The 20,931-nt window shown below is 44.1% G+C and overlaps 1 protein-coding gene across 1 annotated transcript in view; it reads left to right on the top strand.

The window, feature by feature from the left end:
• Positions 1-1,807: 1,807 nt before the first annotated feature.
• The window catches only part of btbd11b (BTB (POZ) domain containing 11b), a 70,908-nt gene continuing 51,784 nt past the window's right edge, over positions 1,808-20,931 (top strand). The window contains 1 exon segment of the mRNA XM_053426992.1: positions 1,808-2,867. Coding sequence (XP_053282967.1) covers positions 2,015-2,867 — 853 coding nt within the window. The 5' untranslated portion in view covers positions 1,808-2,014.

Here is a 20,931-nt window from a genome sequence, read left to right as displayed (position 1 = left end):
TCCACAGCAATGATATGGGGGATGGTGGGCGTTCTGACTTTTTTTCCTATCTCTACCAAGGAGGTTATGTTATCAACTGTGTATGTTTGATTGCTTGTTTGTAAGCAGGATTATGAAAACACTGCTCAACTGGTTTCCATGATATTGTGTGAAGGGATCGATCATGACCCAACGCAACAAGTTGTTGGTGCGGATCCAGATCAGGTGGCAGATCCAGGATTGTTCTTCACTTTCTCCAACATTGTGAGATTGGATTTTCCCTCACATTTTCATGGGTTTTTCTCATAGAATAATTCATGGATGCGATGTTTAGAGGATCTGATTTTTATGTGTTTTCACCAGGGGACTGCTGGGAGCTGGTGGAGGTATGCAATCTACTGAGAGCAATTTTATGTGTATGCCCTTTGTTTATCATTCCTATACTGAAAGAAATCAGTTGTATATTTGAATGATGTGGTTTGGTGTCATGCCTTTGTGGGATGATTTGATGCAGGGCCCCCAAGGTCCCCTCCACAGGGGCCACCTCAAGACCCTTGAAATACTCCTGGTGTATAGATGATTAAAGTATCAACACAAATGATAAAACCTACATCTTCCCACAGATGTCAGTAAGAATCTTACTCTAACACCATATTAGCCATTACAAAGAAAATGTTCAATTAGTTTAAAGTGCAACCACAGACCAGGAGACATGAGATCTGCTCTTTAATAACATCTTATTGCCACACTAACTGCTGCTATGGACATTATAATCATCAACTAAACAGGATTTCCCCCTTTTAATTAAATTTTGCACTGCGTGTCATTTTGTTATTCAATTAGAGTCGGTGTCACTCATGGGAAAAGAAAATGGAGCCTTACATGCACTGACGAGTAAACTCTAAAAGTTTCACTGTGGAACACCAGGGTTCACTGTTGCTCCGGAATGACGTTCAACCTGCTGTCAGATACAGAAGCTGCAGTTTTACTGCATCTCAGATGTAAACACAGACAGAACCAAGAGCAACGTCCAGATCATGAACTTACTATCTTAACCACCAGTTTGGATTCATACACTCCTGAGACATATGGTCACCCATGGACCTGGAGACATTTGGTGGTCTAAGGATTGAAACATGACTGCAGTTGTTTTCAGAGCACCTAACCACACACCTCACTGCTGTTGAATATCTCTACCGTTGTTTAAACTTAACCTATCCCTGTGTTCACTTTGAGCTGTAATACAAGTTAATGCTTTATGCAGGCAAAGCGAGAGGCCTGTGTGTGATCAGGGGGAGAAGCTGAGTGGATACAGCTCAGGTAAGACCCCGTGAGCCATCACGACAAATGACCTTGAAAGTAATTCAGATCTTCTCAATGAGTTCTCCACCGGCGGAGCAAAGGATACATTATGCATGCAATCTATTATTAATGGACTTGAGTCATGTTACCATCAGACATGGGCCCCCGAGAAAATATCTGCACAGCCTGACACTCTGGAGGATTTGTCCTCTTAAACATGGTTATATAAAAACAACTGCTTCTATATTATGCGATTGATACTTTAGTGCAATTTCATATGACATATTTTACTTTACTTGACATGACCTATTCGCCTATTCTGTTTCAAAGTTAAGAGAATTTAAGTTTTGAGAAAAGTAGGTTCTGGACAGTTAAACAACCATTGCTTTCACTGTTTACACAGTCTATTTGTTAGTTGGCCTTATCAATAGCTCGTTATCGATCCTCCAAAGAGATCCAATTAAAACTCTTTGCTGCTTCATCCCGGGAGTCCATTGGCTGACAGCTGTTGTCGGTCGCGCACGGCCCCTCCTCCATCTGTCAGGCACAGTGCGGGTCCCTGAGATGCTCGGAGCTGAGAGACTCTGCAACTTCAGCCTCGGGTGGACTTTTCCCACAAACGCACAAGTGGAGGTGTTTTATTCGGACACGTGCGGTTCCGAGCTCCCGGTCGTCTTGAACCTATTTTCTCCACTTTTTCCAAGAGCCCTCCTTTACAGCATGAAGTGCAGTCATGGCTCGGAGTAGCAAGTCAGCAGCGAGGACCCTGGAGGATTTGACGCTCGACTCAGGTTATGGTGGAGCCGCAGACTCCTTCCGATCTTCCAGTGCGTCGCTGTGCTGCTCGGATGCACATGGGGCGAATTACTGGCATTTAACCGACTCGATGCACAGTCGACACAACAGTCTGGACACTGTGAACACGGTCCTGGTGGAAGACGCCGAGATCCTGGAGTGCACCGTGCAGTGCGCCAAACTGCCCGAGCTTGAGGATGTGCCGTGGAGCCTCGGGGAAGTGGCGAGCGCACTGAGCAGGGACGAGGAGAGGAGCCTGGTGACCCCGCCGCAGGACGTCCTGCTGCGGCTCTCGGTGCTGGTCAGCCGGGCCCTGGTCCGGGTCGCCAAGGAGGCGCAGCGGCTGAGTTTGCGCTACGCCAAATGCACCAAATACGAGATCCAAAGTGCCACAAAGATCGCCCTGTCGTGGAGCGTCTCGATGAACTGCATCGGCGCGGCCCTCGGTGCCTTGTCCATGTACAACATGAGCACGGATGAGGACAAGTTCGGCCGCGGCAAGTCGGTGCGCTGCGGACTCGTCTTCAACGTGGGGAAGTTCTTCAGGTGGATGGTGGACAGCAGGGTCGCGGTCCGGATCCACGAGCACGCCGCCATCTACCTGGCAGCGTGCATGGAGAGCCTCTTCCGAGAGGTGTACGCGCGGGTGCTGCGCAGCGCGCTCCTGGAGCGGGATAACGGGATCCCCAAGTTCACGGTCGAGACCCTGGAGCAGGCCGTCAGCAGCGAGGCAGAGATCTGGGGCTCCCTGCAGCCCTGGCAGCACCTCATCTGCGGGAAGAACGCAAACGGTGAGTTACGAGCTGAGAGCAACAATCCTCAACACACATCCACTGCTTCAAAGCCCTGTGCGTCTTGTTACCTGTAGAGTTCCCATAATCACCCCTGAGTAGAAATCTATAAACCTGCACCTTAAATACCATACAGGTATGAGTAATGCACTGAGAGTGTCTGCAGAGTTCTTCTCCACTTTATCACCCAGCATCCACTGCTTCCAACCCCCTTTGCTTCCTGTAACCTGTAGAGCTCCAATCTCCCAGTAGATTGCTGCAGCTGCAATACAAAGCAAAGCCGTCTTCACTAGATTTATCCCAAATTACATTAAATTCATCACCAATATAAGACTTAATCTTGCGTGTTTAGACTCTTATCTGCACCATGAATGTTATACAGTGATGAGTAACTGCAGGGTCTCTCTCCACTTCACACAACCACTGCTTTCAAATCCAATTGCTTCATGTAACCTGTAGAGTCTCCATTCGCTTCTGCAGCAGCAGCACAAAGCAGAGCCGCCCTCACTGGATGTACTTCATATATTCATCACCAGTATAAAACTTAATCTTGCATGTTAAACTCTCGTCTGAACCATAAATGTTACAGTTATGAGCATTGTGAGCATGTCTAGAAAGATATCCCTCGGATTCACTCGTTGCCAGGATATTAAAAGGTTATTTAAGTATTTCTGTAGCTGAGCTATAGTGTTTCCCGGTGGAGCTGCGTGAGCTGCAGGCAGGGGATGACTGACTGAGTATAGGCCATATAGGCCAGGGAAGGAGAGAGTGGTCCCCCTGCCTCTTGTGTCTTGTTGTGCTCTGTTGTAGTTGTTACTCTCTCATATCATTCCTGTATGTGGCTGTTGACTTGATGCACAAAATGCTGAAGCTGGGCCTGATCTCCTCAGGCTTACAGCCTCTCTCTCCCTCTCTCTCTCTCTCGCTCTCTCTGTGAGAGGCTTTCAGTGAAAGCGACTCTCCCAGTTTCCTACAATGATGCCCTGCAGAGGTTAGTTTTACTCTTCTCTTCCCAAAGATGGAGGAAGTCTTTCATCCCTGTGTGCATGTGCTGAGTCCACACACAATACACTTCACATAGGCTCAAAGTGTTGAGGAATACTTTTGTTGTGTGCTTTGATAGTGAGTGTAGTTGTATTCTGACTTCGCCGCAGCTTAACCAACAATACATCTCACCACACAAACACAGGCTTGCCCCTGTTTTGATGGATGTTGTAAAAGTGCCGCTGTGGCTCCTCTTGCAACAGGTTTACGTAATGAAAGGCCTTGGGGGACCCATGTGCTATCATGCATTATGCAGAGTGATGTGAATAAAACTGAGCAATAGAGTAAGTTAGAGGGAGACGGACAGACGGAAAGAAAGAAATACTCTCACTGTATCGATGAATCACAGACAGAAGCCTGTAGATCGGCCCTTTATGTCAAGTCTTTGTTTTTAAAGCTGCAACAAAGCCTTTTATATATTCATGTCAGTTTGTGTACATTGTGCATATCTGTGTCCTCACAAAGCAGGTTCAGCTGCACAGTCTATGTATGGACATTTGTAGTGATGACAACATTCATTATCTATATATCACTGTATCATAGACGGTAAAGACAGATGACCCATCCCTACTTCTTCTCACTACCCAGAAATGAGGCCAAAATGTCGTGGATACGAACTCTGCCATCTTGCTCAGGTGTCATTTGGAGCCGGAGCCTCCACAGTATTGATCAGTGGACCAATCTCAGCGATCATTCTTCATAAGACCTACCTAAAAGGACAGAAACCATCTTTGAGAAACATTGAATTTAAGTGTCTTTTAACTGTTTAGTTTGGCCCATGTCCCATCCACTAACATGGGGGAGGTGGGGTTTTATGACCTATACTGCAGACTATAGTCGAGACCATAGACTGCATGACCGCTCTACAAAAGTGAATCCAAATGATCTTGATTGGCCCCATGTGGCTTGAGGCAGTTTAGGTCATAACCCCTGACTCCTCCAGGTTTGCAGATGGGATATGACCTAAAAAGTCATGGTAAACCTTAAATAATTTCTTCTCAAAATTGTTTTTGTCATTTTAGGTATTTCTTATCACACTGATTGAATGTTCTTGTGCTCCTTTTTTTTACGTTAGCTATATATGCTCCACGCCAGGATCACTTCTGCAAAGACTCTGGCTCTGAATGACGTCCAAAAGGCAAGATGGCAGCCTCCCATATCAGGGAAATTTGGCTTCATTTTTGGGCAGTTGGAGGAAGTGGAGACACGTTGTCCGTGTTTGTATAAATGCAACAATGACAGTGCAAAGGTGATGCAGTGTATCCTCAGAGTTTACAGTGACAGCAGAGACCTTTACAGTACTGAGAGTCAGTCCTGGACACACTCAGGCCACTTGGCATGCAGTGAGGCTCAGGCTGTAGAAGAGATGCAGTGAGTGTTCAGTGGTGCATTGGACCAGTGAATAAGATGAGATACAAGAAAAAACGTCTGGAGCATGTGGAATAATGATATAATGCTCTGGGCTAGAAAGGTGTTGCAGTGTGCATGAAGTCCATGCAATGCAGTGCTGAACTTAGTTATTCCTACTTGGGTAATGGGCTGTTATTGCGAGCATAAAATAATACATTTAACTGGCTACAATTCATGTTTTTAGAATAACAAGATGTAATCTGAAGGGAGCTTTTAACAGAACAGCCCTGTGGTGGTTCATCTCACTGCTCTCTGGTTTTCATCAGTTAGCTGCTGGCTATGTCCACCAGCTAGTTAGCTGTTCAGGTAGATCAGTCAGTTAAGATAGGGAATGTAGGAAGTACCATGTCGTGGAAAATTTGGTCCACATTTCATCTTGTGACACAGCGGGACCTCCACACTCCGGTATGCCCTTTACCTGCACTGACAGATAACGCAGGGACACAGATGCATCATTTGTCGTCTTCCCAGTAAAAATCAAACAGCCCGTCGATCCGAGGGTGGGTTGACCTTAACCCAGCTGCCGCCTGCCAAATTGTACATCACTCCATCCGTCCTCTCTGCCTCTCTCTGCCAAGTGGGAGTAATTGAGGTGATTTTTCCATATTATGCTGATGATGCTGATGACTCAGCTTTGCCTTTAGGAATATCTCTATACCATCTCTGCCGCCAAAGCTGATTACTTTCTCATTTTTTCTGTGCTGTCACAGATCCAATCAGGTAGTTTTCGTCATTCAGTGTTTTCCCTTTTGAATGTTTGAAGCTTCTATTAGTTACCTTGGCAATAAGCCAATTTTTTCCCGGGAAGCTTCTTCTATCATGCAGAAGAATAGTCTCTCAGAGATGCTTACATTAGCTTTCTTGCCATGACTTTAAGAAGATAGACGATACTCTCACTGCGTCTGTGCAGCACTTATAAAGTTATCTTTGCCAGATAGTTTTCTGGACAGGAGCAGTACTTCCCACAGAGTGTTAATAATTCAATAAAAGAAAGAAAAAAAAGTCACACTATTGCTTTTAAGGCTAATTTATTCTCAAAATTAGTTACATATTTGTATACGGACGTAGCCTTCTGTACATTTTGGCTTTATCTGTGCACGCCTCGTGAAAACGAATGAAATAGATGAAATAGAGCAGTACCACTGGGAACAGTTGGGGGCAGTATAGAGACACAAGGAATAACTTTTTGAGGTGTGACTTTGCGAGTTGGTAAGTTACTTCAAGCATCTATATGATGTTACTTCACCTGGGCAGAGGGACAAACAGCTGCTGTAGCCTCCTTCTTAAGTGGCACAGTATGACAACCTGCTCCACCGTCGCCATGTTGGTTGTCGTCGGAAAATCTCGACTCTGCGCGGCCCTCTTGTGGATGCGTTGCTTATATCGTGCCAATGCAGCATAAATGAGCGAACGAGTAAAGGAGCACTAAGTCTTCAGTAGTTGTTAACGATATATGAGCAGACCAACGAACACAAGAGGCTTTTCACTTTGTATTGTACATATTTGTATGCATGGATTTATTTCTTTGTAATTCCTTTATTTATTCAAACAAGGAGGAAAAGCTGGTTCTTGTTTGTTTCGTGAATTGAAATGTCAGCCTTCAACACAGGCTCCGTAATTACCCTGTGCTATAATGCGTGTTCACACTCTCTGCTGCCCACAGTTCTGCAATGGCATATTCAGCATACGGCCATAGCCTCCCACACAGACACATACTCAAACACATACATCAAGATGTCAGGGGCTCCTCTCAGCACGTCTGACTCAGGTGGGTGTTGGGTTTCCCTTCTCCGGCTGTTGTAGCCTGTCGGAACTGGAAACTACTCTATATGGTGGGATATTTCTCATGGTTCCCACTAGAATCTGCTACACAGTGATTCTTTGATTTCCTTAATGATGAGCATGTCAAAGAAAAACATCCAGTGTGAACATGATACCCAGCGCTCAGGGACTTGTACCACCCAGAGGACGAGTTTCTAATTTCTAATTTAGACATGAGACAACTTTCAAGTCTGGGCAGGGCTGGTTCGGTTGAGAATTTTAAATGAAATTGTCACCCTGAAGTCATTTGAAACAAATGCAATATACCTTGAAATTACTGACCTATTTTGTTTAGTGGCCCCAGTTGTTTTTTCTTATTTAAATGGACGAAACTCGATGAGTTGATGCTGAAACACTGGCTTGGTTAGCCGCAAGTTCACATATAGTTTTTTTTATATTCAATGTCGGCCATTTCTGGAATGTCGCCATAAACTGCTGAATGATTATCACATATACAATACTGCTATTATGATACAATATAATACAATAATTCCATAAATCATGTTATTGGGTCCACACTTACACAAAGTACACATATTATACTAATATGGCGACGCCTGCGAGCTAGTTCTAGCAGACAACTCGAGCTGCGCTGCGCCAATCATATTACATACATCATGTGACATACATCATGTGACATACCTCAATCTCCACAACCATCTATAATACACACCCACCTTATCAGGTGGTCTATTTAACCAGAGAGACATTTCCCATCAACCCCTCTTGATCGCACTGCTGCTGCAGTATTGCTACCTGTTGCTTCAAACCCTCCACCACCCCAGCATCCACCTGTAGGCTCCAACGGGGGGTTAGAAGTATTTGCTCATCACTCCCATCATTCCTGTGTAATCATATGGGGGAGTGATTAAGTTGGAGCCTAGACGCCAAACACTAAATCTGTTGTAATAAATATATTACATGATCGAACGTGAGTTGTCTGACTAAACTACACATATTAATCAACTTAAAAAAAACACAGGTAACTGTTGCTCTGTAGCAGCTGCGGCTGGGACTCTTCAATTTGTCTTCAAATCAGTGACGCTGCCGATCAGAACCACAGTGGGTTCACGGCAATGGCAAAGACAACTGATTCTCTAGTTCCTGGTTCCGCGAACTGAGTCGGGTTTCACACAACCTTGAATCAACCAGTGAACAGCTCTTTGTGCAGCCTCAGGGTTCTGCAGCCGGTCGTAACTTGCTGTTTGCCCACTCCAAACCGACAGTATCAGTACAGCCTAATTGATAAAATGAGTAGTAAAGTGAAAGGGGTCCAAACAGGCAAAAGCGATTATTAATGTGATAAATCATCATTTGTCTTTTTACCGATTCGTTTGACTTTTCTAAACACACAGGGAGAGAAAGTGTCAATATATTTTGAGTTTCAGTCGGGCCGAATAAATAAGCTCCTTTGTCGAGAAGCTATTTTGCATTGACATTCATCAATCATCCAGAGAGAAATCCATCACAGAGCTGTCACAGATACCAACTTCACTGTTAGCAGCCCCGATAGAAATTCAATGCAGCCATGACTTGCATCTCTGCCAGCAGCAAGTGAAATTTAAAACTGTTGAGGGGTAATTTGAGGTAATTTGAACAAGTGGGCAAGCTGTTCTCTGACATTGTTCTCTTCTCACTCTTGCTTTTTTCCTGCCTGGAAAATTGTATCCGCTGTCACTGCGGCTGATGGACACACACACACACACACACACACACACACACACACACACACACACACACACACACACACACACACACACACACACACACACACAGACACACACACACACACACACAAAAGTATGCATGTACACAGCCCCCGCCCCCCGGAGTCCTGTCAAAAAAGGGGTCTGAAAATGTGGAAAATCAGCAAGTGAACAGGCAAATTTGGGGAAAGTGGGGACACTAAAATAGTAAATTGCAGCATTTTAGCACTTCCCTCAGAAACCGTCGGACCATTACAGTGTGAAGTGTTTAAGTGAGGGGGGATTTCCTTTTAAAGGCCTATGCTCCATCAGCAGAATATGATCTGGTCGGCCCTACGCACTGTATGTAACATATAGAAGTGAGAATTGTGTGGTCATATGTGAAAAACAGAACAAGAAGGGGTAGGGACCGGTATCGGTACAGATGTCTGTGTTGGTGCCGATTAGCACCGTAATGAAAACTTTAATATTACAAAATAAACAATACAGAAAAGATTTGCACTTGTGTTTTCAGTTTACCTAAAAATATGTTTATTTCTTTAATACAACTTCTATATATTTGGTTGTATTTGTATTTCCTTTATTTTCTTTTGTACATTTCAAACACCTATATCAATTACCTTCGCCAAGGAGTTTGTTTTTATTGGCATTTGTTTGTCTGTATATTTGTCTGTTAGTTAGCAGGATTACACAAAAACTACTCGATGAAATTGATGGATTACCACAAAACTTGTTGGAAGGATAGGATGCAGGCCTAGAAAGAAGTCACTGGTCCTTGGTGGAGATATGCAGTATCGGAAAGAAAGTTTTTCTCCTTTATACCCCTCCCCCCGATTCAATTTCCCTCATGCTTTAGGGGGCACAATGTGTGTCATATTAGCAAAGTGACACTTTCCTATTCATTTGTTGTTGCAGAGCTCCACAGGGGTGAGAGAGTGCAGGTCCCATTCCGTCCACGTCTTTTCTTCCTCACCCACTAGTCAGCGTTGATGTGCGAGGTCGGTGCCTGGTGCTCACGTGCTGTGGGGAGAGCAGGCAGACAGGAATGACTGTGGTCTGCAGTGGTACCACTCTGTACCGGTGGAAACAGTCCCCATTATGTCTGGGAGCGAGATACAGCATATCAGTGCAAGAGAAAACCCTTATACAGCAGTAGACATATGTAAGGCAGCTACAGACACACCAAGGTTTATGCACACAGAGAAGGACACACACACACGCGCACACACTCAAAAGAACTGCACATGGCCCAGGAGCAGATCTGGTTTTAATTGCGAGTTTGGGAGGAGGAGGAGGAATGCTGATGTGACATGGAGGCTGGTACTGAGCGGGAGAGCTGCAGCCAAGTTGATTAACAGGAGACAGGTGATAAAATACAGTTAATCCTGCACCCAGCTGGCACCGCCTATGATGGATCGGCTCCTTTTTCCATTCTCTAACACCCCGTTTTTCTCATGCCCAAGAGGATTGTACATAAAGAGTCTGTTGTGTGGTGCCACTCGTTGCTGGGTGTGTTGATGATACATGCAGCTGGCGGATGCACGTGACTGCAATTATCGGGTTGAACTGTGCCTCGTATTTAACTCACGTAATATTGTCCAGTTTAATCGATATTTATGAACGTGCTTCAAATCCTGGACTGTGTGTAAAGTTAAACGACATGACTTATCACCGAAAATGAAGCCAAAGCATCTAGATTATGTGGCCGGCTGCATTATAGTATAGGTCATACGTTCTACCTCCTCCATGTTAGTAGATGGTACATGGAGTTAACTAAAAGGTCGTAGTACTCGTCAAATGTTTCTCAAAGACTCTTGCTGGAAACTTTGGGTTTTAATTTGTTGTGTAATGAGACAGATTCACGAGGAGGAGGAAAAAGTGGAGACGCGTCGTCCATCTTTATATAAGGTCTAACATCTTAAGCTAAAAAAACAAATTACCAGTCTGTGATGTGAAAATGCTGCTGCAGCTGCTGCTAGTACTAATTTGCTAGAGATGTTTCTAATGTTCATGCTTGACCTTTTACACTAGGCCTAGATTTATTCCATTATAGCCCTGATAAAGTCAGCCCAGAGAGAGTGTGCACCTATTTCTTCAAACTCACTCTGCGTAGTGTGCTTAGCTTTCTATTTACTGTCAGTAGAGAAGCTTCAGTGTTTGTATCCCTGGAAGAAATTTCTTTTAAATCATCTGGGTGTTTTTCTTTTCTTCTTGTAAGTTTCATCAACTGAGTAAGTTCACTTGTACCACTCCCACTATTCCGTGTTAGCACTTAGTTTGGCAGACAATGAAAATATACTGAACCGGTGCCAGACCAGAATAGTTTAAAAATGACTCTCCACAGCGGAGCCAAATCCAGTGGCTAAGAATGAATTGTTCATGATGCCGACTTTGGAAGCAAAGCAGAGGGAGAGGAAGAGGCTCAGATGGCAAGGATCAAAACAGGAAAAATCATAAAAGAAGCAGTGGGTGACAGATGAGACCCAGGCAAGCAATGCCTACTGCTTATTATAGGAGGAGAAAAGAGTCTTGAGCAAACAAGTACCAGCAAGTGGATTAGTTAGGTGAAGCATCAATATCTACAACACAGGTTTTTTTTCCAAGCAGCTCTGAAATACTGTTGTTGTAGAGAAGGAAATAATCCAGTTTGACTATCATCCACTCTGCCTGGAAATTATGAAGAAAACACCAGTAAACACACTTTTAACTTGTATCCCTGGTTTGCTGTGGGCTGAGGATCAGGGAAAATGTTCGTATTAATGTATTAAGATAAAGGACATGACAGCTCCCTCAAAGCGAAACCAAAGCATCTCGATCGCCTCCTGGCGGCTCGCTGCAGTATAGGTCATAAACCTGGCGTCCTCCTTGTTAGCAGATGGGTCAAATTTAAATATCAAAATACACATTCTTTCAGTCGTTTTAAGTTTAGTTGGTGACAGTCATGATTGACAGCTAGGACTGACTCATGATTGTTGGAGTGTGGGTATCGACAGGACCTCCCTACTGCGGCTCAGGACTCTGTGAAGACTCTAGCTCTACTTGATGTAATCAGTGCAACATGGCAACATTCGGATCCAGGATATTTTGGCTTCATTTCTGGGTAGTGGGAAGAAGCGAAGACATGTCATCCATCTTTTTAGACAGCCTATGCACTGAATACACAGCATCAGGAGCATTGATGGGTTCAGTGTCTTGCTCGGTGACACCTCAACACGGCTTCTGGTTTGATCTGGGGATCAAACCAGAAGCCGGTGGATTTTGATCTCCTGAATCATTCTGCCTCGTCTTGTCACCGTCAGAAAAGGGATATCTGATAGAGAGGGTGGCAAGTCAGGACACATCCAGACACTTCTAGATTGACAGTTGGTGAACTGCGAACCAAATTCCAAGGTATTTACATAACACACACACACACACAAACACACTCGCACAAGCATGTTGTATCGTGGTTTTCACCTGTGACAAACCGACGTTTGCGATTCCACTTAGGCCGATGTCGTCTCACCTGTTGTTGTTTATTGCGCAGTAACGTAGTTGGAGGACCTGCCTGCAGCAACATTGCTTATACTGTAATTTCATTACTTATGAGGAAACCATCTGCAGTGTCAGTTAAACTCCTCTGTGTGTGTGTGATAATCCTTCCTCTGCCAATAATACTGTCAAATCAGGACATCATTTCTCCAAACCACCCGGCAGCCCGGTGCCACACAGTCAGATCGTGAAGAATAGCTTGTATCTGCCCAGAACACCCACCCAACCCTGTTTTTAATACAGCTCTGATGACTTCTCCGGGATGGATGGATGTCTCCCAGCTGTCCTACCTTCTCTCGAGATGACTGTAGCTTCTCACACAAAATAATGGACTATGATGATGAAAATCTATGAAAACAATATGAAGTGACTTCGGTTAAAGGGATAGTTGGACGCCTAGCTGAGAGTTAGATGAGAAGACAGAAACCACTCTCACATATGTAAGTTTCCACTTATCCAATCCCCATGAAACCCTTATAGCTTTTGGCTACATCAATGCCACCACATTTTCATTGTTTTCAAGTAAAAATGACATTTTCAATCCCTATCCACATGCCTGATATTGCATATCACATGACCTGTCACGTGACTCTGGGCATTCTTCATGCTATATTTGTCTCCTACCCATGTAAGCAGTTGTATCATTGTAAAATGCAGAATTTACATCCACAACGACCCTTTGCAAAGACAGAAGGGATCCGGAACGCTTGTGATTTATTATCCGTGTTGTGTTCTGGTAGCTGAAGATAATGTGATAGGAGCCTGACCAATCAGCAAAAGCTACGTTATTACCAAAAAGACCCAATCATCAAGCACTTGGGTACGTCAACGCCCTTGTTTCCAAACAACTCCGTTTCCAGAGAGGCAGCCTTTCCAAGCGTTTCCTAACTTTCTAGTGTTAGCGGCTCTAAAACTCTGGAGTAGTGAGAATGTGGAAACAGTGGGAGACAACTAGTGTTGCTCTGTGTGACGCTAACGAAATCTGCCAACCAGCACCTCTCAAAGCTAATAATTAACACCTGATAGATTGTGGTTACGGGGCAGTATATGTTCTTAGCTCGGTCCAGGGACATTCTAGATACTTGTTGGCACCGTGAGATTACCAAGCAACCAGCAAAGACACCAAGTAACAAACAAGCTTTAACAGTTAACAATTAGCGAGCTACAGAGGCAGTGGTAGGTTAATGCTAGCTACGAACAGAGCTACGCTTGTTGTTTCCAGCCTTTGTGTTAATCTAAGCTAACCATAGCCCTATATTTAACAGTCATCTACAATAGTGATATCGTTCTTCTCGCTTCTCTCAACAAGAAATAAATAGGTATCTGTTCCTTTAAGTAACATTAATCTTATTCTATCACACAATCCTTAGCTATCCTGTACATACACAGAGGATTAGTCAAGGTGAAGTAAATGTGCTCCTATACACCCTCTGAGCAGCCACTGTTCATCTCTCCTGCAGGTTTTTGTTAATCCATGGCTGCACTATAGGCTGAGCCGTGGGGGTGCAAACATGTCTGGGATTTCTGAGCTGAATCGTGGGGAGCTGGACTTCTATGATTTCAGTCAACACACCACTCTATGTGTGTTTCCCATTCACATGACGAATACGGAGCAATCAGCTGTATAAACAACTCTAGTTCATGTAACAGAAATAAACACACTCTGCTTTTGACATGCCAGCGTTCCCATGGAATAAACATATACTTTCACTGGAAGACATAATTATCCTCCAATATACGGATGTATACATTGGTTTGCGCTGATCTCTGCTGCTGCTCGGTGCGTCATTGCTGAATCTTTTACATGCTGCTCGGAGATTTGGATTCAAAACAAAGAGCGGAGCCTCAAAATCAGAGATGCATTTTATTGAATCAACTTGAACACGCCCACCGTTTTCTTCATCCCCCTACAGCGCTTCTTGTAAATCAGTTACTGTTCTGCCACCTTTCCCAACAAGCCCCTAGATGTGTTTGAACTTGTTTCGCTCAGTTGCACATGAGAGGTTCAGTATTGAAGGTGATAGTGACATTAACAAGAGTCCCGTTCCATCTTTATGACTGCTGCAATGCATTCTGGTCTTTTGAGGTGTCTGTAGGTAAAGGATTTTAGATACGTGATGAACAGGGCTTTACAGCAACCTTCGTAACCTATCATAGGCTTTCAATCATAAGAACTTCAATCAGACAATAAAATACTCACTTTATATGTGAATGGCCTCAATGGTCATGATTTTAGGCCTAGTGTCAGTTTGTTAAGTTATGTAGCGAATTAAGGTGTGATACGTCCTGTCATCATCACCATCGTCCGGCTGCATCTATAATTGACATTGACTGGCTTGTAGTGTGAGAACTGCACACGTTGTATTCATCAATCATCACATTCTCCTATGGAATGATTATTATTAATCGTCTCATTTTTTTTAACTTGTCAAAGGTTTAAAGAAGATCAGCAAATAACGTCTGGCTTAATAAATAAGATAATTTCTGAGAAACTCCTCTTCTGCAGCACAGATTAAAAAGCCCCTGTTGTGACTCGGCCTCGTCATCATGCTCTGACTCTTCTTTAATCTGCAGTCACTGTCTGTCTGCAGTCTTTTGGACTGACGGACATTTGGAGACACTCTCTGACTCACAGGATTGAGCTGAAGAGATGACACACTGCAATGCATTCTGGTCTGAGGTGTCTGTCTAAAGGATTTTACATATGTGATGAGCAGGGCTTTACAGCAACCTTAGTAACCTATCATAGGCTTTCAATCATAAGAACTTCAATCAGACAATAAAATACTCACTTTATATGTGAATGGCCTCAATGGTCATGTTTGTTAAGTTACGTAGCGAATTAAGGTAGCTAAGCTAACTTTATTTTTTTTTCTTCGAAACATTGTAACTTCTATTAAATGATATAAGACCAATGAAAGATTTTTCTGATGTCAGCTCCGATGAACTGCTGTGTTTCAGATTAAATTTGTCGCATAGGTGAATGCGACAAATCTAGGTGAACAGTGATGTTAAGAGAAGCAGATTCTGGGTTATAGTAGCGTTCTCGCCGGCGGTGGATTTGCTGATGCAGTACTGATTCTGTTCCACTGGACCGGTATCCCATTACCTCCCATGAGAGCTCAGCACGCTGACCTTCGGACTAGATGTGTGGGTCATTGCACATATTCACCATCCCCTCTTTCTATTTTCCAGTATGCGACTGCCTCAATCCGAGCCCATGAGCTAAAAGATTCGTCCAGATGATTTTAATAAGACTTGTAGATATAATATGTGAACGAGCAGAAGTCCTCTACTCCTCCCTCCCTCTCTGTCTGCGTCCTTCTGTCTTCATTTGCTCCTCTGCTGTTTTCTCATTCTCTCTGCTTTGCTTCTTCATTTTCTTCTGCCCTGTTTCAGTCCAGCTTTCTGCCGCTGTCTTTGATGGAGAGTCAGCGCTGAGTTGAGGCAACCTTGTCCCGTCCTACGAGCTCTAATAACTCTGTCAATCCAGGGCCCTGCAGCGGAGCCTGAACCAGTCAAACACTGCAGACACACACATAAACACACACACACACACACACACACAAACACACACACACACATGTCGGAGCCATGACAGATCTCCTCCAGATCCAACTACTATCTGTAACTGTAGTACTCCACAGTGGGCCGGGCTGCGTTCGGGTGATCAGAGAGGCAGTTGAGGAGAATTGTGCTAAACAGTGAAACTTTGCCTGAGAACCAATCAATAACTTTACATCAGCTCTGTGTTCCCAGAGCCAAACCGACTTTTCTCCAACTTGAGCAGCTGAATGTTGAACCTCTTCTCCATCCTGAGCTCCGACCGAGCGTATTTGCTCAACCCCCAACCAAACTAAAGGCATATGGTACAGATTACCACAGGAGAAGGTATATGTCTATTTTGCTCATGACATGTTTTATTACTAACATATGCTGGGTCCTGCTTTACTCTCATTTGCGGAATAACAACCACTCAGCGTAAAAAAGGACAGACGCAAGCAGCGACTCGAACGTCTGCCCTTCACTTCTTTTTTAGCAAAACACTGAAACATTTGACTGTATGTTTTGTTATGACAGACATGAGCGGTGTATAGCACCTAAACCCTAAAAGATAAATATTACCTTGCAATAATGTGTGGAAGGTCGTTTTCTCACCTGAAAGTCTGGACCAAGGTTCGTGTCTTTGTTACATTATAAACACAGGATCCGGTTACTTTAGGTCTCGCGTTACATTTAAGGGAGCGGACGAGAGACTTTTGTATGACATAGATACGTCCTGTCATCATCACCATCGTCCGGCTGCATCTATAATTGACATTGACTGGCTTGTAGTGTGAGAACTGCACATGTTGTATTCATCAATCATCACACTCTCCTTTGGAATGATTATTATTAATTGTCTCATTTTTGAAAACTTGTCAAAGGTTTAAAGAAGATCAGCAAATAACGTCTGGCTTACTAAATACGATCTAATATCTCTGAAATTTAAAAATGATGCATCTCATTACTTTATCCGTTGGAAAATGTTAAAGCTGTTTTTGTACCTGTTGATAATCGAAGATCATTTCTGAGAAACTCCTCTGCTGCAGCACATATTCAGAGGTCACTGCTGTGACTCGGCCATGTCATCTTGCTCTGACTCTTCTTTAAGCTGCAGTCACTGTCTGTCTTTTGGACTGACGGACATTCGGAGACACTCTCTGACTCACAGGATGGAGCTGTTGAGATGACACACTGTCAGCTTTACACCTGGCATGTTATTGCATCAGCTCCACGCAGTCTCGTGGCGGAAACTCAGTTTTGTTAAAGAATGGATGAGCATGAGGAGGAGGGATCACACAATGCAGTGAGGATGTTCACTTCCAGATAATCTCCAAAGCCACTAAAAAAAAGAATTCTGAAAGAATTCTCATGCGTTCTATGCATCGCACGGATGTTGTTTATTCAAGCAAATGGAATGCAATCATTTTGCCTGCTTACTTTTATCTCTCAGGAAATACAAAAATACGTCTCGGCCATGTGGTACCTGTAGAAGACTCCTGAGGCTAGTGATGTAACTAGTTATCACCAGAGCTGTCTCACCCCCTGCTGCAGGAGGGAATCTATGATTTAAGAGGCCATATGCTTCAGGGTTTGTGCCTGAAACTGATGGAAAAGATTAGACCTTTGTCTCTGGGGTAGGAGGAGAGTCATCCACCAGTTGCACCCCCTGGTTACGTCCTCCTTTCCCAGCGTCCCATTATAATCATTAACCTTCCTTACCGAATGTTTCTGAGCGGAGGAACGGTGCACCCCCGGAGAGTCATGCAATGAAGCACCACGACACACGAAGTCACACATCGGAAAATGTCAAACTGAGGCACATGCTTCAACCGGGACATCAATTATTGATGCTCTCCGGGCGATGATGAGTGATTGCAAAGCCCATTTCTGCTACTGTAACCTTATGCACACCTGCAGAACTTACACAGTGAATGAAATGAAAAATTCAACCTGTGCTGTGCTGATACAGAGACTATCTGACACACACCCACACCCACACACACACACACAGACACACACACACACACACACACACACACACACACACACACCCACACACACACACACACACACACACACACACACACACACACACACACACACACACTCACACTCAGTTATTGTATTCATTGAGAGGGAAGGGGAGAGAAAAGAGGCTGAAGCAAGGCGGGATATAAGAGACTGCGCATTTTGTTTGTGTATGCATGCATGTGTGTGTGTGTGTGTGTGTGTGTGTGTGTGTGTGTGTGTGTGTGTGTGTGTGTGTGTGTGTGTGTGTGTGTGTGTGTGTGTGTGTGTGTGTGTGTGTGTGTGTGTGTGTGTGTGTGTGTGTGTGTGTGTGTGTGTGTGTGTGTGTGTGTGTGTGTGTGTGTGTGTGTGTGTGTGTGTGTGTGTGTGTGTGTGTGTGTGACAGAGGGCTGAGCCGAGATCTAAAGTGAACTATTAGGGTCGGCTCTGCTGGCAGGGAAGCTGCATCCATCCAATTTGGTCTATTTGCTTGCCTGTCAGTGGCTTGAACCAACGAGGCTAAGCGGCACCAAAAAGCAGCGCTGCCACAGCGACTCTACGCTCCCGCACTTGAAAAGATGGATGACAGCAGCTGGCAGAAAAGGGCAGGAGGTGGTGCAGCAGCGCACTGAACCACTGCTGGGTGAGGTGTGTGAACGGGGGCTGATGAAAAGAAGGGGTTAGTAAAATGAAGAGCGCTGTAGGCCAAGCTGCAAAAATATACTTTTTACAAGCTTCTAGCTGTGGTAAGTACCACAATATAAAGATGAGATTTTCACATGTGGATGGGGCCTCTGGGGCCACTCCTAATTCAGGAGAGTAACTTTGTTCAATTATGCACATCCTCTAGCTGTTGAGGTTATTGTGTTATGCTCCTTTTATTAAAGGATTATTTAATGATATTATCCATTGATTTTTGACCTTCAAAATCAAAGAGGCGTTGCAGATTCTCCCTGCTTACACCCCAACCTGCTGACTTAGTTGTGTCCGACACCTCAAGTAGCATTAGTAGTTATCCAGGACTGAATCCTCATGATCGTCTCAGCTCCTGTAATTTAAATAGTAATTAAATAGAGTCTGTATATTCACGTGCAGATCCTGACTCAGGCGTTGGACTGTGCCGTGGCAGAATGTCATTAAACGAGGGACTTTTCTGTGGTCACAAACTATCATGTGCTACCTTTAGCATTGGTTGTGTATGAAACTATGCTACATTTTTCCTGTGGACGGCCTCTCCTGGTGAGCACCGTTCATACTGCTAATCCCATGCACAATGTTAGAGTCACTACACAGACATGCATCGCCCTCCCAGAACTTTCCCGACTTTTCTTTAAGCTCCATTGTTGTCGGCTGCTTTTCTCCTGACTGATGATGCCCTCTGACCCCATGAGCTCAGCTCTCTACTCGCTGATGCTTATTAAGGCAGATTCATCTCTCTAAAATAGGGTTGGAGGCGCCTTATAAGATAGAGACTCTGCCCTTTGTCCCCTGCCACCACCTCTGGCTGTTTAATAACAATGATGGAGGCAAGTAGAGGGCTCCTCTGGACACACGAGGGATGTTGACCCAAGTGTTACCCCCTGTGGGGGCAAAAACATTTCTTACACGGACTTCAGAGTGTGTAGTTGAGCCGCTGCGTCTGAGCGGAGCTGAGGGAGGTGTTGAGTAACCCAGGGAGCCTCAGGAAATGACTAAATCCACACAGACAAAGATTCAACATTTTATCCGGAGCATCAGAGGCAGCGCTCCCTGGTCCTCGTCTTCTTCGCTCTCTGAAGTGCCATCTTCCAAAGTGCAGAGCTGACAGTACAAAGCTAGCATTGATTTTCAGACGGATTTCAGATTTAATGGGTGAACTGATGAGGTCAGATTGAGTCTGAAGAGAGGCCGGCTGCATTCCTCATGTCAGCTCTGGAAACTCAAACTGAAGACAGAAAGACCTGAGTTCATATATGTCCTCTATATCCTCGATTTGGAGGGGTAACGTCTTTCTATATATCTGTAATGTTTGCCATACTGGTTCTGGCTGATTCCTATATCACCATGACTGATATATGTGAGATAGGGTGAAAGCACATCATGTAACACATTCTCAGCGTCACTCTCAAGTCACCGCGTTTGAAGGTGCCACACAATTAGATTTTCTCCACGGACAAGGATTACAGATTCAAAATAGATAGAAGTCATTTACATATTCCCTGTGGCAGGATGAGAGCTGACCTGTCGCATCCAGACTGTTTCCACCACGAGGCATATTGGATTTCTGATTCCAGGGATAACACAATTGCAGGTAGGCAGATTCTTATTTAGGGCGGATGCTGTGAAGGTTGAGAGTGAACAAGTGGAGACGGGAAGGGTCATTTTACGTTTAATCCAAGTTGAGGAACCGTGAGATGTGAAATATTTGTGCACAGATTTGAGATGTCCCCTCTTTGTTATGCAGACAAATAAATCATGTCGGACTTATCACACGAGGCAAGCCTCTCAAGGCCTTATTGCCAGCAGGAGAAAAATGAGAACATGGCAGGGGATGATTTTGATCTGCTCAGGGAGATAAATCATTTAGTTTCCTTCAGCTGACAAAGTCACACTCTCCAGATTTCTTTTTCCTATCAGAAACGTTGACGTTTGAAAAGCAGCTCAAGTGGATGGGATGTGATCAGCTTCATGATAAGGAGTTGTATTCGTGTGTAGCTGAAGTCTATTTCCACCACAGTGAAGGGATAAAAAACACAATTATTTTGAGCCAGAACCCATTATTCTCCGAAAGTTTTTTCATTATTTTAAAATACTTAGTCATTATTTGGATACATTTTTCATTATAATGACTTGCATCTTTTTCTTCTTCCGTATTGAGCAGCGGATGGTGTTTTTGTAAAGAAAAGCAGCGTCAATAGAATATCGTGTGTGAGTAAAATTACTTTGCGACGAGGGAAAAACCCATTTCCATATCTCAGCCTTGTATTTTATTAGATTGGTTAAACATTCACTCTATGTAT

This window comes from Pleuronectes platessa, chromosome 7 (genome assembly GCF_947347685.1).
Source record: "Pleuronectes platessa chromosome 7, fPlePla1.1, whole genome shotgun sequence".
In the NCBI taxonomy this organism is placed as follows: Eukaryota; Metazoa; Chordata; class Actinopteri; order Pleuronectiformes; family Pleuronectidae; genus Pleuronectes; species Pleuronectes platessa.
The sequence above is the reverse complement of the archived record's forward strand: the minus strand, read 5'-3'. Positions and strand labels throughout refer to the sequence as shown.